The 27,836-nt window shown below is 34.7% G+C and overlaps 1 protein-coding gene across 1 annotated transcript; it reads left to right on the forward strand.

Moving 5' to 3' along the window:
* Positions 1-649: 649 nt before the first annotated feature.
* LOC134683523 (zinc finger protein OZF-like) lies at positions 650-26,281 on the forward strand. Its single transcript, XM_063542832.1, has 2 exons — positions 650-763; positions 24,565-26,281. The coding sequence occupies exon 2, from the start codon at positions 24,620-24,622 to the stop codon at positions 26,279-26,281; it is 1,662 nt and encodes a 553-aa protein (XP_063398902.1). The 5' UTR covers positions 650-763; positions 24,565-24,619.
* Positions 26,282-27,836: the final 1,555 nt, after the last annotated feature.

Raw genomic sequence — 27,836 nt, forward strand, 5'->3', positions numbered from 1 at the left:
ATTTTATTCTGTCGGACCTTTTTGACATTGGCCCCTCTATGAAAAAGATTTAGAACAAATTGGCCCTACCTCTTTCTTTTTTTCCGCTTGAGCATTTTATCCATTGTCCCACCTCGAAACATCTGCAAAACAAGTAGGACTGAACATACATTAAAAAAGACAAAATCTATGAGGGAGATGCTCAAAATTAAAGATGTTCGAGAGTTTACATATATCTGTCATCAGTACATCAGGAAGGACAGATAAAGACATTCAATCAAGAAAAAGAAAAGCTCACCAAGCCTTAAATTTGCTATCCTTAAACCAGTCTGAAGAAGCAAAGCACTTAGAACAATCACCAAAATGAGAGCAGGATCTTCAACTCAAATATAAAATCGATACTTTTCTATGGGTCAGAAACTTGGAGACTAACAGCTGCATCTTAACCTTTATTAAAAGAGAATTGTGAACTTTAGATTTAATAAAAAAAATGTTGTGCTTTCCTTTTTGTCATTCTTCCTTAATTGTAGTGACAAACGTTGATTTTTATTTGTTATCCCAGGAATAGAAGGTGTCAATATAAATATTTATGTATGCCCCAGGTAAGTGTGCGCCGATATAAAACGGCGATTCATACCTGTAAAAGGAAATATAACTAATTGAACTAGGTATTGACCTTTCAGTTTTACGGATCATAGAGACTCGATCTTCAGACTTCTATTGATCAAGGAAAACTTTCGTACAGTCAGACCCATATTGTATTATATGTCTCTGGCACAGTCAAGTAAGTTGTACTATCAATTTCTATTATTCAGTTCCAATTGTTATATGATTACAATTGATTGACGCATGATTCGTTGGTTTGGAGTCAAATATTTCGAAAGTGTTTGGTCGTTGGAACAAAAACATAACGAGCTTCATTTTTTTGTCAAACACTACGATGGTATGTGTGTTTATCTCGGAATGTGACGTCACGAAACTGATTGTTTGAATTTATTTTTTGTTGCGAACGACCAATGGGCGGTAGCTTTAATATAAGGATTATGTACCCTTGTGTTGACTCAATGCGAAACATACGGAAATTTTGTAGAAAATCCACAGCATTATCCTTGTACTCTCATATTTGGCAATTTGATGACTCATATATATAGGATTAGTGCATGCAGTACTGGCTTTGATTTCCTTAAAACAAGTTTATTTATGTAGTCATTGGTTAAAACAAATAAAAATATAGACCAAATCAAGTACACCTTTTAGGGTGCGCTCGACTTTAGTGACTCCGCAAGAGTTATTTTGGAATTAACAGGTTGATGGGAACTTCTGACTTGTAAAATATAAACACTAGCACATCATAGAAAAGCAATCGACTAGTCTATGTGTCAAGTTTAATAACAAAAATCTGTATAATACTATTAAAGGCTGTGGATTTTCTAAAAAAAAATCGGCATTTTATTTGCCACAAAGTACTCTTTTTCTATTAAATGCAATGAAGCAGTAATTAATAATGCATAGCATCAAGTTTCCTCTTGGTTTATGTACAAAATGGCCTATTTCTAGTATTCATTATATCCAAAGTATGGGAACGGAACTGTACGGTTTTCTAATAATTTGTTCATTCGGGAGACTGTCAAGCGGGGCTCTGACATTTGCAAAATAACAAGTTGCTTGATGGAAACTTTGATGAACTCTTATGTTCCTATATAAAGTTTCTGCTTCAAGTTTTGATAGCTAAAACATTCTTTATGTAAATATGAACCAATAAAATAATAAGAACGCGATGTATGCATCCAGACGTTTTCCTTAGAATGATGGAGCTACGTGTAAAAAAATCAAAATTGTCACAAAACTGCGATCAAAAATGTCAAATAAACATCGAAAAATTAATGTTTGCTACCTGGATTTACGGTTAAAAAAAAAGTCCTTGAAAAATAGATGAACATGGAGGCGGCCACTTTCATTTGTGACAAAAAATATCTGAAAAGTGAGTTTTTTTTCATATTTGATAGATTTTTCATATTTAAGCTTGAATAGATGAACTTGCAATTTGAGGCCCAAATCGGCCCTAACCGGACCTACTCCTTTCTCAAATTGAGAATTGTTGTTTGATTTGCCGAATCCTTTCTGTAAACATGATAAAAGAGAAGATAGAATGCAGTGGATTTTTAGTATCACAATGGCTTTTCCTTGTGTGATATGTGACCAACATCGAAAAGCGTTCGATAAATTAAGCAGGAGAATTTTGATTTATAAATTACTTCGCAATGGAGTCAGCAGTAAATTTGTGGCCATAATTAAATCGATTTATACGTCTGTGCGTCTCCGAGTAAGATCTGGTGGACTTCTTTCTGATGCCTTTGACAATTTATTAGGAGAGAAACAAGGCGAACCTTTATCTCCTTTATTATTCCTCTATTTTATTAATGATATTATTGAAGATATAACTGTTACAGATAATGAAGATGTAGTGAATCTGAACGGTCTTTTAATTTATTTGATACTTTTTGCAGACGACACTGTCTTATTTGCGAAATCTGCCAAACTTCTTCAACAGCTACTTGACAACCTATCCAAATACTGTAGAAAATGGAACATAGAAGTTAACACTGATAAAACTAAGATAGTTGTGTTTAGAAATGGATGGCAACCTGTAAACAATCATTTCATATTTAATAATCAAGAACTTCAAATCGTAAATTCATATATACGTTTACCTTGGAATGTTGATGCACTTTAACGGGAAATTTTTACACACGCAAAAGCGACTATCACAACAAGGATCAAGAGCTCTCTCAACACTCTTAAAATGTTTAGATAATATTTACATTTCTATAAAGCAACAATGTCTTCTTTATGACAGTATGGTTGGATCGGTACTGAACTATTCTTCCGAAATATGGGGTTTTCACCGTGCCAACGACATAGAGATTATTCATAACCGTTTTTGTAGGTTTGTTTTAAAATTAGGTAAACGTGCTCCTATTAGTTTTCTTTGTGGCGAACTTGGTCATCTACCTATGTATGTTTTGAGAAAACAATTAATCTTAAAATATTGGCTACGTATTGTTACATATAAGCCAGCTTTTGTATATGATGTATATAAAATTTTATATGACGATGCAAATCATGGTAAAATTAATTGGGCATCTAATGTGCGTGATTTTTTATTTAGTCTTGGAATGAACCATATTTGGATTGATCAGAATAATATTGATATATCGTTTGATGTTATAAAGACACGCATTAAAGACCAATATCTACAAAAATGGTCAGCAGATATATGTGACTGTGAGAAATTAAGTGTGTATAGTAGCATAAAGTTTGATTTTTGTCTTGAAAATTATTTTGGCTACATTAATAATAGTAACATTCTTACAAAACTACGAAGTGGTACATTGAAACTTAATGTTGAAGTTGGTCGCTTCTCTGATATACCAAGGGAAATGCGTCTTTGTGTATGTTGTAATATGCAATGTGTTGAGAACGAATTTCATTTTGTATTGGTATGTCCAGCATATAGGGCAATTAGAATATTGTTTTTGCCACGCTATTATTGTTCATGGCCTACTATTTTTAAACTATCTTGTTTGTTGAAAGCTAATTCTAGATCTCTAACAATTAAGCTCTGTAACTATTTAAAGAGTGCATGGAAAGCTAGATCTGATATTATTGGTTAGCTACATTATGTATGTTATTATTGTATTGTTCTCTGTTACTAGTCTTTTGTCACATTATGTATATATTATGTTTTGATTAAACAAGTCATTATGATGAGTTAAATTTTATAGGTTCCATCGGACTGTAAATATTTATTTAGCTATTCTGTGAATGAACTATATAAAATAAAACTTGCCATGGCTATCCAACTTATCATGGACAAAAACCCTTCAATTTTACTTTAAAATATGTGGAAGCTGCTATACAAACAGACACAATAACAATTTAAAATAGTTCTTTAAAACTTCACTGACCTGTTGTCATCCCGACACCTTTTTGCAATTTCCATTTATACTGTTAAAATTTGTCACAAATTCCTTCAAAATCAATATAGTTTATTAATATTTTATTATGGGGCCGGATCGACTTGGGCCGGATCGACGTGGGCCGGATCGACTTGGGGCCTGATTGACTTGGGGCCGGATCGGTTTGGGGCCGGAATGACCGGATACCATTTTCACATGTACCTTTTCTGATATATAGTCTTACCTGTCTAAAAGTTTCAAAGCCATTGTTCCAGTAGAAATCTAAATATATTCATTTTCTCCATGTCAATTTTTTTTATTGACTGTACAATCGCTTGCAAGTTTACTGTAATATCACTCGGAGCATTCCTGTACAATTGCTTGGAGCTTTTCTTTTCATCGTTTGGCCAACAAGACCACTCTGAAAGGAGGATAACCTACTTTACCTTGTTATGACTTCACGGTCCAGCTAGCAAGCAAGCTAGTTAAAGGTATTACCTTTACCAACACATTCATTGTATTTTGCTGAAATAGTTTCTATATATGACTAATTTTACATTGTCTTATCGGGGCCTTTTATAGCTGACTATGCGGTATGGGCTTTGCTCATTGTTGAAGGCCGTACGGTGACCTATAGTTGTTAATCATAATGTTTGTGTCATTTTGGTCTTTCATGGATAGTTGTCTCATTGGCAATCATACCACATCTTTTTTTATAAATATAACTCTTAAGTAGACAATGCTTACTATTATCTCTTCTGCCACATTCCTGATCAGTTTATGTATTCCATGATACTTTTGTCACAGAAATATTTATTAAAACTACTGCAATCAAGTACAATATATGTCTGTCATTATTGTTCTCTCCTTTTTCTGTTTCGATTTAATAACTGTTAGTTATTTGGTATTCATTTGTTATCAATTTTGTTTTAAACCTAAATTACACACTCCATAGTGTTACCGACGTTTGAAGCTATTATTTGAATGAATGCAGCCTGCATAAGCGGATGCGGTATGCGGGGAAAGGGGGTTATGGTGGTTGAAACCCCATTTTTACGAGAAAAAAAATATTTTGTTGACGTTTAAGGGTTTTCCGTGGTTTGGACCCTCCTATTGCAGAAAGGCGGGATACGCACCTGGTCTGATATCGTCAATGATAGTATTAAATAATGATCCGATCATTCAACTCATTTTTCGCTCACCTGGCCTAAAAGGCCATGTGAGCTTTTCTCATCACTTGGCGTCCGTCGTCGTCGTCGTCGTCTGTCGTCGTTAATAATTTTTCAAACATCTTCTCCTCTGAAACCACTGAATGGATTTGAATGAAACTTAGCATGATTGTTCCTTAGATTATCCTGCACAAAGTGTGTGCTTCGATTTTTGATCCGTCAAAAAACATGGCCGCCGTTACTTAAAATAGAACATATGGGTCAAATGCAGTTTTTGGCTTATATCTCAAAAACGAAAGCATTTAGAGCAAATCTGTTAGAAGTAAAAATGTTCATTAGGTCAAGATCTATCAGCCCTGAAATTTTCAGATGAATCAAACAAACCGTTGTTGGGTTGCTGCCACTTTTATATATATATATATTTTATTTAGAAAACTACCCCTTTACATCGGGGGCACCAGTCATCAGGGTAGAAGTGATGGTGCGTCTATACTATATTATTTACAATTATATACATTATAGTTAATGGTTTCATTTTAAAATGTCTTTGAAACAATAACATACATGGCACATTAATAAGACAAAAATAGAGATTTCTAAAATACTAGTACATAATCATAATAAAAAAGACAATTTATAGAATGTTAAAATATACATGCAATTTAAAACACTCATAGACAAATATGACCATGCAGCATGTATAACCCATAAAAACTAAGATCAATATATAATAGTACATACGAGTAAGTAACTCAAAGGTTATTTTGGTTCAACCATAGTTTGACGTAATCTAAATAATTCTAAGAGATACATTCTTCCATAAACATCATAAAATGAACCAATTTCATCGTTAAAAGCATAACCAATATCGCCAACTAAAAATAATACTTGTGCACGTGGCGACAGTTCCAGAAAACTTACATTTCTATTATTAAAAGAGGCAAATAAGGTGAAAAATTTAGACCTGGTTTGTTCAAGAGATGTACACCCGAGCAGAAAATGTTCTAAATCTTCTGACTCCCCTGAATCACAAATAGGACAAAGGTTGTCTTCGGACATATGCATTCTAAAAAGAAACTGCTTTAATGGCAAATAATTTGTTCTTGCGAGCAGTTTAAGACGAGATGAATTAAAATCGCTTATATCCTCTAAGTATAACTGGCTACCTGTCTTAATATAGCAGTGCTGATACAAATCAAGGCTACTTTTAGTAGTAACATCAATAATTAAACTTTCCCTTATGGTCCGAGAACACAATTAATTCGTAGTGCATTTCTTTTAGAACATAAATAAAAATAAAAAAAATCCCACCTGCGCTTTCTCAAAGAAACTTTTACAGTGTGTTGTACTACTTTTGGGACAAATTATATCAAATTTATAGAAAACTTCATCGCCTCTAACTCAAAATATGGACAATTTTATGTTTAGGGCGTCTTGAAATCTGTTGACAGCTTCCGAAGTGCTCATTTTCATCCTTTTTCAGCTGGACCAAATCACTACTTTCCTTTAAAATTCTGGACCCAAATTTTTTTACAGTGTCATTTCATCCCCCTACCTGCAATTTGAGGCATTGAACATGGAGAAATAAATTTGGAAGGGGTATAAAAATTAATGGCAAGTAACCCACTGTCAACACTAGGAACTATATTTGTGAACAACGAAAAGGAATTATCAGACCCAATACTTTCCGTGTAGGTGTTCATCTCTTGAACATATTTCCAGACACTTTCGTTTAATTGAACCATTTCACTAAAGACTCGCTTGCACAGTCTATCGTCTGGTAGGTTAGTGAACCTTTTAAAGTACGCAACTTTTTGGCGGGTGATAAATGCAGATACGGGTTCCCATCCAAGCTCGAGAAGGAGAGCGGAACGGGGAATATTCATTTTAGTGTTCATAATGATTTTAGCTGCGCGGTATTGCCAACTATCGATGATCGATATATTTGTAGCTGAAAGTGGCATCCAGACGGCGCATGCGTGTGTTAAAGAAGGCCGGAGCACTGAGTTCCAAAGGGCGTCTCCAAATTTTACACGGTTAAAACTTCCATGCTCACCGAGAACACGTAACAAATAGTTCAGCATATTATCCATCTTATCTTTCAAATAGTTATTAACATGGAAATTTGACTTTAGTGATCTATTTATGTAGTAACCGAGGTATTTATATTCGTTCACTTCCTCGATCTTTACATCACCAAGAGACCAGACTCGTTCCGGATTCAACCGCTTCCCAACCACTAGAACTTTAGATTTCTTATGATTAAATTTCAAGTTCCATTTAGTTGCGAAATCGTGTGAAATCCGAAGTAACGTCTGTAAGTCTTCTGGCGATTTGGCAACAAGTACAACATCATCTGCAAATAGGAGACAATTTATAAGTTGTTGCGAAAGATCAAAACCTACACCGCTTCCATTAAGCATATCAACTAAGTCATTCATGAGCACAGAGAATAAAGTGGGTGATAATACACAGCCTTGTTTGACACCATATTCCTGTTCAAACCAGGTAGATTCAATGTCACCAAATAGTACCTTATTTTCTACATGACTATAAATATTCTTAACTAGACGCCATACCTTCCCTTGTATCCCACTTTGCCATAATTTAACAAAAAGCCCATCGCGCCATACCCTATCAAACGCTTTTGATAAATCCAAAAAGGCTAAGTAAAGGGGTCTTTTAGAAGAGCGTGACAAAGCACAAATACCCTGTAGAGCAAATATTTGATCTTCAATGCGTCGATCCTTTCGAAAAGCGCCCTGGTTTTTTTAATTACCAATTTTAAAAAACTATAGTTTTTATATATAGTTTTTTAAAATTGGTAATTTTAAGAAAATTTTGTAGTTTTTGATCATTATCTTGAATATTATTATAGATAAAGATAAGCTGTAAACAGCAAAAATGATCAGCAAAGTAAGATCTACAAATAAGTTGATATGACCAAAATTGTCAATTGACCCATTACGGGGTTATTGTCCTTTAATGACAATTTTTCACAATATGTTCATCATATTTGCTAACTTTAAAAAATCTTCTCCTTTAAAACTACTCAACCAAATTCAACCAAACTTCAACTGAATGATCAGTAGGGTGTATAAAATAATAAAAGTTTGTGCTAAAAATAGAACACAGGGTAAAATGCAGTTTTCGGCTTATATCTCAAAAACTCCATCATTTGGAGCAAATAAGACAAGAAGTTAAAGTATTTATTAGGTCAAGGTCTACCTGTCCTGAAATTTTCAGCCGAATTGGGTAACTGGTTTTTCAGGTATAATGCCCCTGAATTGATGATTTTAAAGAAATTTTGCAGTTTTTGGTTATTATCTTGAATATTGATATAGATACAGATAAACTGTTAATAGCAAAAATATTAAGCAAAGTAAGAATAAAGATCTACAAATAAGTCAATTTGACCAAAATTGTCAATTGACCCCTTAGGGAGTTATTGCCCTTTAAAGACTTTTTTCACAATTTGTTCATCATGTTGACTTACTTTAAAAAATCTTCTCCTTTGAAACTGCTGTATCAATTTCAGCCAAACTTAGGCTAAACGAGTTTCAGAGTATCTAGTATGAATTTTATATTTCATTTCCTTGTATGTCAGAAACATAGCTCCTATGGCTAAAATAGAACATAGGAAAAAATGATTTTTTTTTTTGCTTTTGAAGAAAATAGAACGATTCAAAGAACATTTAAATAAATTGAAAAGCCAAAATAATCATTGATGAGAGATTAAACCAAAAAAATTAAGGTGAGCGATTCTGGCTCTTGAGAGCCTCTTGTTTATAGTTTGGTCTTGTGCTGTGCTAGTTTTGGAGAGAAATGAGCGAAAACAGACATTTTTAACCCTGCCAAATTCTGTATGTACCTGTCTCAAGTCAAGAGCCCGTAGTTCATTGCTTATCGTTGGTTCATGTCTGTCATATATGTTTTTCGTAAATTATTTTATTATGAGTGAGACCATCAGTTAAATTCGTAAGGTATTGATTCTTATTATTATGTCGGGACCTTTTATAGCTGACTATAATTGCTTTAATCCATTTATTTTTTTAACTTTGACAATCATATCATATCTCCTTATTTTTATGTTGAAGATATAAATGTGGTTTGATAAAATGTTGCTCTCACTAAAAGAAATACTGTTTCGTTCGTTTGTCGGATGCTATAGTTGGAAAAATTGAAAAGTTCCTGAATCGTGACATTGATATAAAAAAAGCATGTTGAAGGATTTTGTGTTTTCTCTGTCTTTCAGATAACAAGTCCTCTCCCGTCTTTGATAACATTTAATTTTACTGGAGCCTTTTCTACCAGTAGCTATAGCTTGTAATAAACCGACATCTCATTTGAAATTATACCACATCTTCTTATTTTAATATTATGTTTATTGACATAAAAAATACGTGTCTTTTCTTAGATCAGTGTTTAGCTACCACCATTTCACATTCGAATTCCTTTACTAAGTTACCATATCCCGATCCTGTGATGAAAAATTCTTTGTTGTATTGTTCAAATATGTATTTATTATTTTTTTTTAAATTGCTGGTAAATAATAAATTAAGTTAAGTTCAAAATATGCTACTTACCCTTCCAGAGCATCTAGTCACCTTTCGATATATATAAATATTTATTTTGTACGAGGATTATTTTCATTTTTATTTTCGATTAGAGTCTTAACATATTTTGTACTGTCCTTTTCTTTTTGTTTTGTATACTTATTCAGTGGTTGTTTTGTTTATGTGTTACATTTTTGTTTTTCGTTCATTTTTTGTACATAAAAAAGCCGTTAGTTTTCTCGTTTTACATTGTTATTTCGGGGCATTTTATAGCTGACTATGTGGTATGGGCTTTGTTCATTACTGACGACCGTACGGTGACCTATAAGTGGTAATTTCTTTGTCATTTTGGTCTCTTGTGGAGAGTTGTCTCTTTTGGCAATCATACCACACCTTCTTTTTTTTATATCTATTGTAAACATTTTGTTTTTGTCTCTGATATAGTCACATTAAAAGAGTTCCTAGATAGAATCTTACTTGTCAAAATGACTGGTTTTGTGCGTATTTTCACTTCAAATACCATAGCTGAATATAATAGGACAGAAAGAAACAATTAATGCAATGCGTTTGCAATGTATTCACCAAATTTGGCCAAGCAATATTCTTCAAGAAAGCTCCAAACGATTGTACAGGAAGGCTCCGAGTGATATTACAGCAAACTTGCAAGCGATTGTACAGTCAATAAAAATATCCGATAGGGAGAAAATAAATATATTTGGGTTTCTACTGGAACAATGGCTTTGAAACTTTTAGACAGGCAAGACTGTATATCAGAAAAGGTACATGTGTAAATTCAGGTAAAGCAAACATTGATTTTTCGATGTTTATTTGACATTTTTGATCGCTGTTGTGTGACAATTTTGATCTATTTTACACGGAGCTCCACCATTCTAAGGAAACCGTTTGGTTGCATACATCGTTCTTATTATTATTTAATTGATTCATATTTACAAAAAGAATATTTTAGCTATCAAAACTTGAAGCAGAAACGTTATATAGGAACATAAGAGTTCATCAAAGTTTCCATCAAGCAACTTTGTATTTTGCAAATGTCGGAGCCCCGCTTGACAGTCTCCCGAATGACCCAAATTATTAGAAAACCGTACAGTTCCGTTCCCACACTGTGATATCTGTAGTTTGGATAGAATTGAAGTTTGAAAAGTTCGTACAAAAATGGATACAGAAGGGTTCATAAACCTTAATTAAAATCACACATTTTCAACGTACAGTTTTCTGCATAAATTAGTTCAATAGGAACCAATATGTGGAAGGGAATATCCGCCATAATCATACAATTCTTAATTTGTGAAATGCAATTTCTTGACTTAAAAAACATGTAATTTCTTTATTTGTAACATGTATTTTTTCCATCCGTTACATGAATTTCTACATTTCTTGATTTGTGAAACGTAATTTCTTAGTTAATCATTCCCATATCATTTGTCTTCAAGAACACTTCCTCTGGGAGTGTCAGTCGAACTTCCTTAATAATCTCTTACCTGAATGGGAAAACCATACCAGATGTCATGACTCCAACGAACCACTAGATGGATTCAAACTTCCTAGAGGTCAAGCAGGAGTTTCCATTCTCTGGCCAAAAACTTTGAACAATCAGATTAAAAAACTTCCAGATGGAAACGAAAGAATTGTCGCTATTTTATTTACCTCAAATTGGAATATCTGCTTAATTAACACTTACATGCCAACAAGGGAAACGGATTCACAGCATGAATATGGAGTCTGTCTGGATATAATTCACTCAATTATAGAGAAATATCAATCAACTCACCAAGTAGTTGTCTGCGGAGATCTAAATGGTACTCTCGCTACTAGTAGGAATAACAAACATGACCAGCTTTTGAAACAATTTGTTTTGGAAATGAACCTATCTACTGTCGGAAATTATGGTGAACAAAAAACATTCTTCCACCATACAGGACAATCTTCTTCTCAAATTGACTACATACTGACCAACAACAAGGATATTTATTGTAATCATGAGATCTGGGAAAATACATCATCTAATGTCTCCTCTCATGTACCTGTCTCAATGATCACCAATATTGCTGTCCCTTTGCTTGAAAAATTCTCTAATCAAAATAAAAAAAAACTGTTCAAAGACTGAAATGGAATGAGATTGATGAACAAGAGAAGAGAGACGAAAGATACCAAAGGGACAATCAAACTCGTAAATCTAAAACAAACTGACAACGCCATGGCTAAAAATGAAAAAGACAAACAGAAAAAACAATAGTACACATGACACAACATAGAAAACTAAAGAATAAACAACTCGAACCCCACCAAAAACTTGGGGTGATCTCAGGTGCTCCGGAAGGGTAAGCAGATCCTGCTCCACATGCGGCACCCGTCGTGTTGCTTATGTGATTACAAATCCGGTAAATAGTCTAATTCGGTAGGTCAAATTCACGAAAGGGAAGGGGATTGTAGTTACGACGTAAGGAACATATCCGATATCATTTGTGAAACGGTTATTCCATAACGGTCAACCAACTCGTGATGGCGTCCGTAAAATTTACGAAGGGATGATTTCAACTTCACCATTTGGAACTCTTGGTTTAATAGCTTCCTTGTGAGCAGTAACCCTCTATCAAGAAAATCATGATAGGAAATGCAAGCACGGGAATATCGTATCAATTGGGAGATATATACCCCGTATGCAGGTGCTGCTGGAATGTTGCTACTTAGAAATGGAAAGTTCACAATTGGAAAACTGAAATCATCTCTTTTGTCGTAAAGTTTTGTCTTCAACCGACCCTCATTGTCAATTTCTAGATGTAAGTCAAGATATGAAGCCGACTTAACTGTATCTGTAGTATCCTTTATCTCCAAATCGATGGGATAGATGCGATCCACATAGTCACCAAATTTTGAATTGTTTAGTGAAAGAACGTCATCTATATAGCGGAAAGTAGTGTTAAAGGATATTGCTAACTTCTTATCTTTCTTCCTAAGAAGTTCCTGTATGAAGTCAGCCTCATAATAATAAAGAAACAAGTCAGCAAGTAGAGGGGCACAGTTTGTTCCCATTGGGATGCCGACAGTCTGTTGAAAAACACGTCCTCCGAACGTAACAAATATGTTGTCAATCAAGAAATCAAGCATCTTGATAATATCGGTTTCAGAGAATTTTTTGTTTGAATCAGAATGATTCTTTACAAAATATGATTTATCCCTCCCTAAGACAAGATACTTGTATCTACGTTGGCCATTCTTTTTTATGAAGCAAAGTAATACCAACTCTTTTAATTTGTCTTTTAGTTTGGAATGTGGAATACTTGTGTAAAGAGTAGAAAAGTCAAATGTTTTAATACTGTTACAAGATGAAAGAGAGTTAGATTGTATGTACTCTAAAAGATCTTTGGAATTTTTAAGTATCCACATCTGATTCACGCCACCTCTAGGATAGGCAGTTTCACAATAACTTTGAAGCCCGTCTTTGATTGCTGATAAAATGGATGTTAATAATTTAGAAAGGGGTTTCGTGGAGCACTTGGAAGACCCAGCAATATACCGTTGTTTGTAAGGACACTTATGTAGTTTAGGTATCCAATACAGTGATGGAAGATCCAGTTCTTCATCTTTGGTTGAAATACCAAAGGAACAAAGAACAGACCTATGATTATCCAGGATTTCCTCTTTGGTAAGTGTCGTATTTCCTCTTTGGTAAGTGTCGTGAGGGTATATGTTGGGTTTCCAAGTGAATTGTCTATACCTAATTCGTTTATCAAGCAATTAATGTAATGACTTTTACAGATAAAAACGATGTTATTTGGGGCTTTGTCTGCGGGGACAACAACATATTCATCATGGAGGTCAGATAGGTGTTTAGCAACATTTTGATCTTTGAAGATTGGCGTAGCATGGGCATTGATGGACCCATTCAGTTTCTTAATTCTGATTTGTATTAACGACCTCACTGCCTTAATCCATTCGGATAGAGTGTCTACGTCTTCCTTCTCGCGCTTAGCCCATTGCCTGGCATAATCCTCGACTGAATCCATCAAAATTTTAAAGTTGTGTTTCCAATTGATGGATTTAGGCTCACGATATTTCGGACCTTTCGATAACACGTTTCGTAGAGAAGTGTTATTAACAATGTTAAGGTCACCGGTAATAACGTGGCCAGCAGGATTATATGTGAATTGGGAACTAGCACAAGTGCAATCAGGAGGTTTAGACTTGAAGTCGTCAATATCGAGATCCTGCAAAACGCGTTTGTAATTGAAAATTTTAGTTGCAATAGGTTTGGTATAGGTATAAGAAATTATTGGTACAGACTGGTCTTTGAAATAAGGAGGTATCCGAAATTATAGCTTGTAGTTTGTATTGGTGTGAATGAGGGTTTGTTACAGTGGATTCCAAACATAAATTGAACAGAGAATAAAGTTTTGAAAGGGGTAATGAATAAAGTTTCGTGCGAATGTGATGAATACCTAACAGTTTTTGTATGCATGGCAGCAAGTCATTAATAGAGACATCATGCAGAGAGGGTGATGTATAATGACGATGGCCATGACTACGTCTACGTCGAGGAGTCGAGTTGAAAATATTCATCTCATTCACCGAGTTACACGAAGGACTAGATAGAATACCTATACCATCAATTTTGTCATTACAGCCATACGGTGTTGCAGTTCCCAATTGTCTAATCCAGTAGTCGTCTTTTTGTCTACGGAGAGTCGTTGAAAGATTAGGATTGTTCGAGCTATGGTATATTTTTTCAATAATTCGAACTGTCATAGAAACGATGGAATGATCGGGCTGATTGAAATGCTGGTATAGAATGTCGTTAGCATTGAGGTTAATGTCTGATCTATGACCGCACATACGTTTGTTTAGCCTTCCTTTCGTTTCACCGACGTATACCAAGCCGCAAAGGTTGCACTCTAATCCGTAGACGACATTTATCGATTTACAATTCAGATCATCGTAACTTCTGGTAAAATATGACTTCTTGGTCAAATTGCTAGTGAATTCAGCATCTGTAATTAAAATAGCACAAGTTTTGCAGCCTTTGGTCTCACATTTTGAAATGCGACAGTGTTGTACTGTGTCATCAAAAACCAAAATGTCTTTAAGGAGAACTGAACAAGGCTGTATATGTGTAATATTGCTGTTGTCACTAGGACGATGATCTGAATGAGTCGTGTTTGGGTTATTTGTCATGTCTGGTGATGAGGGGACACCTGCCGTATCAGACGACACCGTGTCCATGGTGACGTCTATTTCGGACCTTTTTATACTGGGCGACGTCCGAGCCAGTTTCCTGTTAGTTCTTCGTAAGTTCATGCAATTGTAGTTTTGCTACTGGAAGGATGATGTCCTCGGGGACAAAATGTCCACCAGCAGAGACATCGACCCAGTGGTAATAAAAGAGGGACGAAAGATACCAAAGGGACAGTCAAACTCGTAAATCTAAAACAAACTGACAACGCCATGGCTAAAAATGAAAAAGACAAACAGAAAAACAATAGTACACATGGCACAACATACTATACCGGGATACTATCTCAGAAAAACTATCTGACATAAGGGAAGACAAAACAACCTCAGAGAACATTAAAACTCTGACATCTATTCTGTTAAAAGCTTCGCATCTGGCAGTCCCATCAAAAATAACCAAGCTTAAAGGTCCAAAATGGAAAGCCTCACCGAAAGTCAGGAAACATCTCAAAACCTGCAAACAATTATATTCTAAATGGAAAGCACTGGGTAAACCAGAAAATCATCAAACCAAGCAAGATCTCAAAAGTGAAAAGAAGAAACTCCGCAGTCAACAGAGACAAGAACAGGCAACTGACAGGAGAAAGCTATATAAGCAAATTATGGACAATCCTTCATCTGAACTCTTCTTCAAACTAATCAATAGAAATAAATTAAAGTCTAAAACGGAAACATCCGGCTTGGAAATTGACGGTAAATTTGACTTCTCTTCCCAAAATCAAAGCCGTGCCTTCGCAAATTACTACGAAGATCTCAGCCTTCCCAAAGAGAACGAATATGACAATGCTTATCTGGAACTCTGCCAAATAAGACACAAAATAGTTGAGGAAACTTTCAGTCAAAATCTGCCATCAATGGACCCATACACAGAAAAGGAAGTAAAACAAGCAATTGAATACTTAAACACAGGTAAATCAGCGGACGAACACGGAATATGCGCAGAACATCTTAAATACGCTCAACACACTGTGGTACCAGTGATCACAAAAATTTTCAATAAAATCTTGCAGGAAAGAAAAGTCCCAGTTGACTTCAAATCAGGAATCTTGACGCCAGTCCTAAAAAAGGAAAAAAATCCATGTCTGGTTAACAGTTACCGTGGCATCACTGTGACTCCAGTACTCTCAAAACTACACGAATTCTACATTCTTGGCAAACTCTTTATCAACTCTGGTACTGACTTACAATTTGGATTTACTGCAGGTCTTGGCCACTCTTCGCAAGTCTAATAATCTCTGAGTGTAAATGTGAAATAAGCAGTGCATTATCCTTATATCTAGCAACTGTCGACGTCCAATCGGCTTTTGATGTCGTTCAACATACCATTCTTCTTGACAAGCTTCTCGACCGTGGAACACACCCTGATATATGGTTACCAATTAAAGACTTCTACAGCGGTCTCACCTCCAAAGTTAAATGGCAGGGAGAATTCAGTGACAGCTTTAACATCCAACAAGGAGTTAGACAAGTGGGTATTTTATCAACCCACTTATATAAAATATTTGTGGAAGATCTTCTTAAAAAACTGGAAGAAAACTCTTTAGGCTTTATATTAGGCACAATATACTGTGGCGCACCAACGTGTGCTGATGATGTAGCGCTACTGAGCTCAAATCCAGAAGAACTTCAGGTGATGCTTAATATTTTACAGAGATATGCAAATCAACATCAGTATACTATTCACCCGACTAAATCCAAAATTATCCACTATAAATCATCAAAAAATCCCGAGCCTTACTCCTGGAACATGTCGGGAAAGGAAATTTCTGCTTCTGAAGAAACGGTACATCTGGGTATAAAACGAACAACTAGAAAGGAATTTGATATCAACATAGAGGATCGCATCAAATCTGCAAGAAGAACCAAGTATGCTCTAATGAACTCAGGTCTACATTGAACCAACGGCTTAAATCCCAAAATCTCCGTTACAATATACAAATAGAATTGAGAATGGAAATGGGGAATGTGTCAAAGAGACAACAACCCGACCAAATAAAAAACAACAGCAGACGGTCACCAACAGGTCTTCAATGTAGCGAGAAATTCCCGCACCCGGAGGCGTCCTTCAGCTGGCCCCTAAACAAATATATACTAGTTCAGTGATAATGAACGCCATACTAATTTCCTAAAAAGCTATGTATTACCTAGACTCTTGTATGGCTTGGAAGTCCTCACTCTTACCAAATCTCAAATGGAACTACTGGAAAAGTTTCACAAAGAAACTCTCAGATCAATTCAATCATTCCCTAAAAGAACGGCTATTACTGCCATTTATTTACTATTGGGTGTCCATAAATCCATAGAAAGAAACTGACACTCTTACATGCAATTCTGTCCTGTGACAACTCTAAATTAAAGGAAATTCTTAAAAGACAAATATCGGTCAATTCCGAAAATCCTAAAAGCTTCTTTCATCAATCAATTTTACTGCTACAACAATACAACCTGCCAAACATTCTTGACTCCAGTATAAAACTACCTTCAAAAGTTGTATGGAAAAAAATCCTGAGATCCACAATCAGCAAATACTGGACCTATGAACTACAAGAAAATGCAAAGTCAAAATCATCATTGAGTTCACTCAACACAACCATCTTAGAGATAGGTACTGTCCACCCAGTCTGGGAATCTGCATCACAGAGCTTATTAGATGTACGGAAAAGCATGATCAAAGCTCGTATGCTCACTGGTACATACTTGGTACAGGCCGACAAATACAAATTTAGCCAATACAAGATAAATGCAACATGCCTGCTGTGTCAGAGGGAGGACGAAGATTTAACGCATGTCTTAACATTCTGTCCAGCTTTAAGGGAAACTCGTATGAAGTATTTCCTTCCTCTCAAAGTCCTGGTCACAAACATCATAGGTTGCAAAGGATGGGAACAACTTTTTAACATTAACCAAAACATTGTAGCACTTCTGCTAGATTTTTCAGTTTTCCACAATCTGCAAAACCTCATTCCGAGAAGATGAATGTCGAGTCACTGACTAGAGACTTCTGTTACAAAATACATATCTGCCGCTTACAGCTTCTAAAGAACTTAGAAAACAAGTGAAATTCAAATGGAAGTATGTTAATTCTAGGAATGATTAGTATAGACAATGTACTTTAGTAACTTTTGTAGCTAATCAAGTTTTATTTTTTTACTTATGATGGACAAGTTGTTTTAGATTTTATGCCTCCAATTATGTACATTTTTTCTAATCCTGTGAATATTTTTCCATCCCCAATTTATTTGTATTTTTATCTCTTAACCATGTTAACCTTTCCACCATATGTACAGAGCACGTCTACTGGCCCTTTTGAACATTATTTATTTTATCAATTATTTTTACCTTTGTCTTTGGTCTTTTTTTATTATTTTTTTTATTTTTTTTAATTTTTTAATTTTTACTTTTTAACCCATATTGTAATTAACTTTTAAAAATATAAAATAAATCTTTGATTTACCAACTACTGTAAATACTCCTGATTACCCATTGCGGGGTGTTCCTTAGATAGGAAGCTAATACACAAGAAAGAAGAAAAGAAGTGTCTTAAACAATAGACCACTTTCGAGTTCATCCGTCACCGGAAAAAACTCGTCAATTATACGCGCCTTTATCATCGTCATTTGTGCGTTTAGGGGCGTCGTCACTTCCTTCAAATGTTGAGCGAGTGGTTGGAAAACTATAATTCTATATTGTACGAATTATTCGGCAAATTGGATTCTCAAAATTGACAATCAACACTGCTGTCATTAGGGAAATGTCAGTAAGTACCTACAGAGCAACCATTATTTCTAGTTTATCCTGCACAAAGACGATCACTAAGACGCTTGATGAACGTAAATAGTGCAGGGATACAGGCGAGCCCCTCTATCTGGTAAATGACGTCATAAAGGCGTGTATAATTGACGAGTTTTTGCCGGTGACGGATGAACTCGAAAGTGGTCTATCAGCTCTATATTCCGGACACGGTATAAGACGAATCGAGAGCAAACAGAGCGTACTAGCTCTTCGTCAACAAATTTACACACGACCCTAAAAGGGTCTAAGTCTAGTGATACCCCAAAACACAGGCACTTGTCTCAGTGTTTCAGATTTTTACGACGTAGTCGGTATAGTTTCGGTTCGTGCCCTTTGAACTTAAAGACGCTTCACTATGGCAACAGAATACGCATACTCGAAAATCCTTTCTGTGATTGGACAAAAATCTGTCACGGTGGGTGATTTGGTTGTGTTTGAAAAAACGTCTCGAAAATTATATGGTGATGGAAAGCAAGTGAAAAACTATAAATATTTGAACTAGATCTTACAAAGATTTATATTTTTATTAAAATAATTGTTTCTCCAATGCCTCTTTGCATCCATGACAGCTGTTTAATCGGGACAATTATATAATATTTAATGTACACTTTGTTGAACCTTTGGAACGCACCTACGCATGTGAGATTTTAGCGGGGTTCTGGGTGAATGTAAACAGAAAGATACTACTTATACTACCAATAGTTTCTAGCTTTGTTAACCCATGAATTAAGTTTAATGTAAACAGTAGTAAATGTATATTTGTTTCTTTTTATTTGCACTGGATTTTTTGGCAAATAAATTTTTTAGATATCATCACAATATTCTTATATATTATTGCCTTAATATAACCAGACTTAGTAAAGAATTTCTTGAAGTTACATTCAGATGGAGATTTCAAAGAGGTCCTGCATCATTTAGTCATTGTGCTTCTGAAGGTTATCAAAATGATAGTTTTAAACATAATACTCAAATTTAAATACGTCGGATATCTTTTTTAAAGATAGTTCTTGTTTTTCCCTATATAATTAAAAGGTATATAGGAATTTTTTTCTGAGACAAGTGCCTGTGCCCAAAAATCTCAAGACAGTGACAGGGCTTTTACCGAAAGCAAATGCTCAACCAACTTTATTCTTGCAGATAGCGAATGGTGGACTTTCTAAAAAGAAATTGACCAGTTATAGAATTGTAAATAATGAATAAAAATTGAACATTGATAGCTTAAAGTTTAGTTTCTTATATGTTTGTGGGCTGACCAACAAAAATGACGTCTCCGGATTTCATTCACATCTTGCTTGGACATCATATCTGAATATTTGATGAAACGATGTTAACTAACATAGATACTTTAACTTACTAGACGATTATATCTTTTTCAGTTTATTTAGTTCTTGTTCTGACTTTTTCGCTTCAAAAATATACGGGTTGTCAGTTTCCCTATCGAAGGTCGGTTGTTTTCTCCGGGCCCTCAGTTTCCTCTACCAGTAAAAACTGGCCGACACGAAATAGCTCAAAAGATGCATGTAAAAGGCGTTTAATAAATCACCAACAATCAATTAATCGATTTTAAAGTAACAAAAGACCTTTATATATAAACTAAATAGAAAAATCTCCTTGATCACAGTCATGTTCAACGCAAAGGTCAGTGAAAAAAGCTTCATAGGATATTTTATATAGTTATTTAGATACTATAACACATACGAACCATGCTTAAAGTTTAAAAAAAATCATATATTTCGCCCTTATTTTCACCCAATCTTAGTTTTCACAAAGTCAATAAGTAAAACTCAGTGGATTGTGGTGTTCAAAGTGCAGTACTGAGTCTTGAATCTATATCTTTTTTTTTTATTAAAACAACCAAATTATTATCCATTTTTGTCGAGCCTTCGACTTTAGTCGAAAAAGCGAGACTAAGCGATCCTACATTCCGTCGTCGTCGGCGTCGTCGGCGGCGTCAACAAATATTCACTCTGTGGTTAAAGTTTTTGAAATTTTAATAACTTTCTTAAACTATACTGGATTTCTACCAAACTTTGACAGAAGCTTGTTTATGATCATAAGATAGTATCCAGAAGTAAATTTTGTAAAAATAAAATTCCATTTTTTCCGTATTTTACTATAAATGGACTTAGTTTTTTTTCTGCGGGGAAACAAAACATTCACTCTGTGGTTAAAGTTTTTAGAATTTTAATAACTTTCTCAAACTATCCTGGGTTTGTACCAAACTTGGACAGAAGCCTGTTTATGATCATAAGATAATATCCAGAAGTAAATTTTGTAAAAATGAAATTCCATTTTTTCCGTATTTTACTTACAAATGGACTTAGTTTTTTTAGTTTAAACATATTTTATTTGCAAAAGTAGCAAAAGGGATTGGACACAAGTTATAACAGCATTAGAGACGTCCTCTCCCAATATAAATATAAACACAAATTACATTAGATAATGGCGAAAAAGAAAAAAAATACAACATAGTAGTAATGCATGTAATACATACTTCAAACAAAAATAGAAATAAAAAGAAAAAAGAAAAAAAAAATACAATATAATAAGGAATAATAATGAAACAACTAGACTGGAGTGAAAGGTTGTAAAGTAGAAATTTAGAATGTTAATTGATTGTTTTAAATCTTTGTGTTATTCTGATATAAGATTGTACGGACTCAAAAATGTCTTTGTTTTGCTGAAAAGAAAGGTCACCGTCACCAGCTAATAGAAGCTCAATGGATATAGCATAACTTTCTAATTTTGTAAATAGTATTTCTCTTGCTTCGTTGTGAAGAGCGCACTCTAAAAAATAGTGTATACTATCCTCAACAGGGTGGCCACAGCTGCATGCGGGACTTGGTTTAATATTAACACGATGTAAATCTGAATTTAAAGAACTGCACATATGTCTCAAACGTGTATGCATAATATTAAGTTTTCTATCCCCACAACTAAAATAGGAAGGTGGCTGTATCCATTTGGACTTCATCTTTCGTTTAAAAATATTTATGTTTTTGGACGTACGTATGTCGGGGGGAAGGCTATTCCATTCAATAGAAGTGGATGGGAAAAAGGATTTTCTAGTTATGTCTAGTCTATAACCGGGTACTACATAATTATTACTGTTTCGCAAATCGTAGTTAGATACTTGACCAACAAGCGGGGGCATTAAATCACAGAGATAATCAGGGGCAGTCCCATTATGTAAAGAATAGAACATATTGAGCCTTCTGGATTTTCTTCTGTCCACAAGCAGTTGCCAGCCAGTTTCAAAATATATAGCTTCCCGACTAGCAAACACGGGCAACCCAGTTACTAACCGCCCTGCTTCTAACTGAACATGTTCTAAATTGTCGGCTTCTTGTTGAGTACAACCATCCCATAACTCACATGCATATTCCATAACAGGTCTTATAAAAGTTAAATATATACGAGCAAGATAATTTCTATTCAATACATATTTCAATTTTTTAAGAACATTAAAATCTTGTGCTTGCACACTTTAAAATATTTTCTATATGTGTATGGAATTTACCATTGGAATCAAAAGTAATCCCTAAGTGTTTATGACAGGAGACAAATTCTACTAGTTGGTTTTGAAATTCTATTTCAATATCATCTGGGGAAGTATGGCAGGAGAATATCATAGCCTTTGTCTTATTAGGGTTAAAGTTAATAAGCCAGTTTTAGTTTTTAGTTTTTTTCTGCAGGGAAACATTACATTCACTCTGTGGTTAAAGTTTTTAGAATTTTAATAACTTTCTTAAACTATTCGGGTTTGCACCAAACTTGGACAGAAGCTTGTTTATGATCATAAGATAATATTCAGAAGTAAATTTTGTAAAAATGAAATTCCATTTTTTCCGTATTTTACTTACAAATGGACTTACCAAACTTAGACAGAAGCTTATTTATGATTATAAGATTGTATCCAGAAGTAAAGTTTGTAAAATGATTACTCCGTTTTTCTGTAATTTACTTTTAAATGGACTTAGATTTTCTTACAATCATAAAATAGTAACAAGAGGAATATTTTTATTGATTTTTTTCCTCATTATTGTTGAGCCTGGGATTTACAGCAAAAATAGGCGAGACACTGGGTTCCGCGGAACCCTTACAAATTTTTGTATGTTCGAGCCTTTTGTCCACTAATCAGGTGCCAATCAAGCAAAATGTTTAAAGGGGGTTCCAACACTTTATAAGTCAAATAGAGAGGGTTGTTCCAACCATTTGTTCCCGTACAAATGTATTAGTAGTCAAACAAAAAGGTGGGTCTACCCCAGCTTCCCGGCCGCAACTGGCTAATGATCACTGATTAGATTATGTTTATGTATAGAAAAGAATATAACAACTGTAATGGATATAAATCGTAAAATATTGGGTGTGAGTTGGTAGAAATGCGCGAGTTGGTAAATATTGGGTACGAGTTTGCAAAGGTACGAGTTGACATAGCCCCAGTGGCAGATCCAGAAATTTTCATAAGTGGGGCCCACTGGCTGACCTAAGAGGGGGGCCGCTCCATTCACGCCTTAGTGATTCCCTATATACGCAACCATTTTTTTTCCCAAAAATGGGGCCCGGGCCCGGGCCCCCGCCCCGCCCCCCCCCCCATAAATCCGCCTCTGAGCTCCACAGCGACCTGTGGTATATTGTGAAACTATTTTATTCTAGATTTATAAAACTTCTAGACTTGTCAAACTCCTTCATTTGTAAAAATGTTGATTTGTTACTTGTATTTTTTCTTTTGAAATAGAACTTCTCATTGACTGGCAGCGGTAACAATTACACAGACACATCTCACAAAACGTGACTCAAGCAAAGTAACTACATTTCACAAATTAAGAAATGTAGAAATTCGATCATGTAACGAATGAAGAAAATACGTTAACAAATTAAGAAATTGTGTTTCTGTTCCAGACCATTTGAGTATTTGGACAGTACGCGTACTGTCCGGACCGTATGAGAATACGCGTATGGTCCAGTACGAGCTGACCATGCATGTTATTGAATTATATGGGTTTAAACAAACAGTTATCACAATCTTTATTTTTAGTTTAACAAGTTGCTATTCTTACAATTAGATGGATAAAATGAACAAACGAACAATTAAAATTAAATATTTGTTTAATTGTATATCTGAATCCTATGTTTGGTACTCTCGGCCAAGTTGACACAAGTTACGTAATATCTTTACATTTACATGTTTGCAGTTCATGCATGTTCCTTTGCATTTTCATTTTTTTTGTAAATTTGCTAAATATTCTAAAAAAATTGTCCTCTCACATTATGTTTACTTCCGATATCTTCAATTTCAGTGATCATAATTCGATTAATGTATCAAAGATCGACATGCTAAATACAAGAGATTGACAGATATAAAATTAGCGTGAATTTCAATTTCTATTGAACTACATGCATTTCATATTAATTTATGTTGATCTGTTATATGCATTTGTATCTAATAAACTTGACCAACTTCTTAATATTAGTGAGACCGTACGCGTACGGTCCGACCGTATGAGTATTTTGAAAAAGTACGCATACGGTCTAGACCGTACGCGTACTGTCCAAATACTCATAAGGTCTGGAACATTTACACATTAAGAAATCACATTTCACAAATCAAGAAATGTAGAAATTCATGAAATGGAGGGAAACAATACATGTTACAAATTAAAAAATTACATTTTACCAATTAAGAAATTGAATGTCACTAAAAAAGAAATAATTGCATTTCACAAATTAAGAATTGTTTAATTTTGGCGGATATTCCCTTAATTGCCGTACTTATAATGATAGACAACACTATTTTCGATAAAGTTGCATTTAATTTATTATTACTTTCTCAGTACATCTAAGTTTGTCGACTATTTTCAGGTTCTGTATCCCAAGTTCATGGTCCAACGGCTTTAGTAATCTGAAGAGACACATAATGAGAAACACGAAAACACATACTGGAGATAAAACTTATAAATGTAAAGAATGCGGTAAAAAGTTTAGTCAAGTCAGTAATGTAAAAAAGGGCAGCAAAATATATTCAGGTTATACACCTCATGAATGTAATGTATGTGATGAAGTGTTCAGTAAGCGTGGTAATTTACAGAATCATACGAGAACACATACGGGAGATAAGCCTCATAACTGTGATATATGTGGTAAAGGGTTTAGTCAGCGTGGTAATTTACAGAATCACACGAGAACACATACTGGAGATAAGCCTCATAAGTGTGAAGTATGTGGTAAAGTGTCCAGTAAGCGTGGTAATTTACAGAATCACACGAGAACACATACTGGAGATAAGCCTCATAAGTGTGAAGTATGTGGTAAAGTGTCCAGTAAGCGTGGTAATTTACAGAATCACACGAGAACACATACTGGAGATAAGCCTCATAAGTGTGAAGTATGTGGTAAAGTGTCCAGTAAGCGTGGTAATTTACAGAATCACACGAGAACACATACTGGAGATAAGCCTCATAAGTGTGAAGTATGTGGTAAAGGGTTTAGTCAGCGTGGTAGTTTAAAAATTCACATGAGAGTACATACGGGAGATAAACCTCATACCTGTAATGTATGTGGTAAAGGGTTTAGCCAGCGTAGTAGTTTAAAGAGACACATGAATATACACACAGGTGATAAAAACCATGAGTGCGATGTATGTGGTAAAGTTTTTAGTCAGCGTGGTAATTTACAGCTTCACATGGGAACACATACGGGAGATAAACCTCATAGCTGTGATATATGTGGTAAAGGTTTTGGTCTGCTTTATCAATTACAGAGACACATGAGAATACATACAGGTGAGACACCTTTTGACTGTGATATTTGTGGAAAGGGGTTTATTCAGCATCATAATTTGAAGATTCATATGAGAACACACACAGAGGATACACCTCATAGTTGTGATGTATGTGGTACAAGATTTCGTCTGATTGGACAATTACAAAGACACACAAGAATACATGCAAGTTATAAACACTATGACTGTGGTGAATGTGGTAAACGGTTTAGTCAGCGTGCATATTTAAAGAAACACACGAAAACACATACAGATGAAAATGATCATGTCTGTAATGTATGTTGTAAACGGTTTAGTCATCGTGTATATTTACAGAAACACATGAAAACACATACAGATGATAAACCGCATGTCTGTAATGTATGCGGTAAACGGTTTAGTCAGCGTGCATATTTCAAGAAGCACATGAAAACACATACAGATGAAAATTATCATGTCTGTAATGTATGTTGTAAAAGGTTTAGTCAGCTTGCATATTTACAGAAACACATGAAAACACATACAGATGATAAACCGCATGTCTGTAATGTATGCGGTAAACGGTTTAGTCAGCGTGCATATTTCAAGAAGCACATGAAAACACATACAGATGAAAATTATCATGTCTGTTATGTATGTTGTAAAAGGTTTAGTCAGCTTGCATATTTACAGAAACACATGCAAACACATACTGGTAATAGACCGCATGGCTGTAATGTATGTTACAAAAAGTTTAAACGTCATAGTCATTTTAAAAAACGTCACATGATGATACATACAGGTGATAAACCCCATGAGTGTAATGCATACATGTGGTAACTTGTTTAGTCGGCTTGCTTGTTTACAAAAACACATGGTAACACATTCAGGTAAACAACTTTATGACTGATGTGTTTCGGAGAGAGTGAATTAAAGAAATGCATGAGAACACACAACCATAGAATGGTGAGAAAACCAAAGACTTATACATGTTGTAAAAGATTATTCATCGTTAGTTACTAATTAACAACGTCCCATGAAAACACATACAGGTGATAAAACTCATAAGTAATCTGTGATGTATGTGGTAAACGATTAAGTCGGCTTCGGAATTTCAAGAATCACATGAGAACACATTCGGGAGATAATCCTTGTGAATGTGATAAATGTGGAAATGGGATAAGTCAGCATTGTCATTCAATACACATGAGAATACATATAGGCATTGAACCTCACAAAGTGTTGCATGTTGTAAAGGGTTTAGGAGACTTAGAAATTCACAAAGACACATGAGAATACATACAGACGATGAACCTCACAAAGTGATGCATGTTGTAAAGGGTTTAGGACGCTTAGAGATTCACAAAGACACATGAGAATACATACAGGCGATGAACCTCACAAATTGATGTATGTGGTTAAGGGTTTAGTATGCTTGGAAATTCACAAAGACACATGCGAACACATACATGGGATTATAAACTCAATGACTAATGTTTGTGGTAAAGATTTAATTTGTCTAATTACTCTTCGTAATTTACAGATTAACATCAGACTCAGTAATTACATGTACATTTTCCAGATACATGTAGTTGACAATTATTGGTGCATTTAAATTTGTTTTTCGTTGACTGTTTTGTATGATTCAGTATAATATATAATAAGTGCGTTATTTTTCTCTTTTGAAAAAATTTACACAAGTGTTTTATACTTTATCATTCCGGGTTCTTTCAAAATGCTAAAGCTTGCTTTGCAGTTTGTGTTTTGTTCATTGTTGAAGGTCGTACGATAACCTATTATAGTGCAATATAAATTTGATCTCTGATGGAGAGTTGTATCATGTGTAATCATACCTATTTTCTTGTGTATGTGATAATTTAAATTCATGCAATTCACAGAGACACGTGAGAACATTTCTCTAAACATGTAAAGGGGTTAGTCAAATTGATAAATCCATTATTTACTGAGACACATGACATGCATGAGAACACTTTTGTAAAGGGAATTTGAAACAGACTGAAAATGAAACTAGGAGAAAATAGTCCTGGTAAATATTTAAACAAAATAGTTCATACGCCTATCTGTAATTTTGTCAGTCAGTAAAATATTTGTGTAATTTTGATGTGAGATGAGAGCTTATGGACTTGGAATCACTACATCCCCTGTGGAAATTTTCTGAAAGTATGAAATTAAGATACTACATGTAACACAAGAGTATATTCGACCTGCTGTTAAGATTTAAAGTCCCTTTTTTTTAACTTCTAAACTTCGGGGAAACAATGCGCTCTAAATCATGCTTTACATATTTTTAAACATAGCATTTAAACATAGCATGACTTCACAGGCACTCGTCTTATATTTGCCCCCCTATATACCTTTATATAACATATAAAGG

The sequence above is a fragment of the Mytilus trossulus genome, chromosome 9, assembly GCF_036588685.1.
Source record: "Mytilus trossulus isolate FHL-02 chromosome 9, PNRI_Mtr1.1.1.hap1, whole genome shotgun sequence".
NCBI lineage: Eukaryota > Metazoa > Mollusca > Bivalvia > Mytilida > Mytilidae > Mytilus > Mytilus trossulus.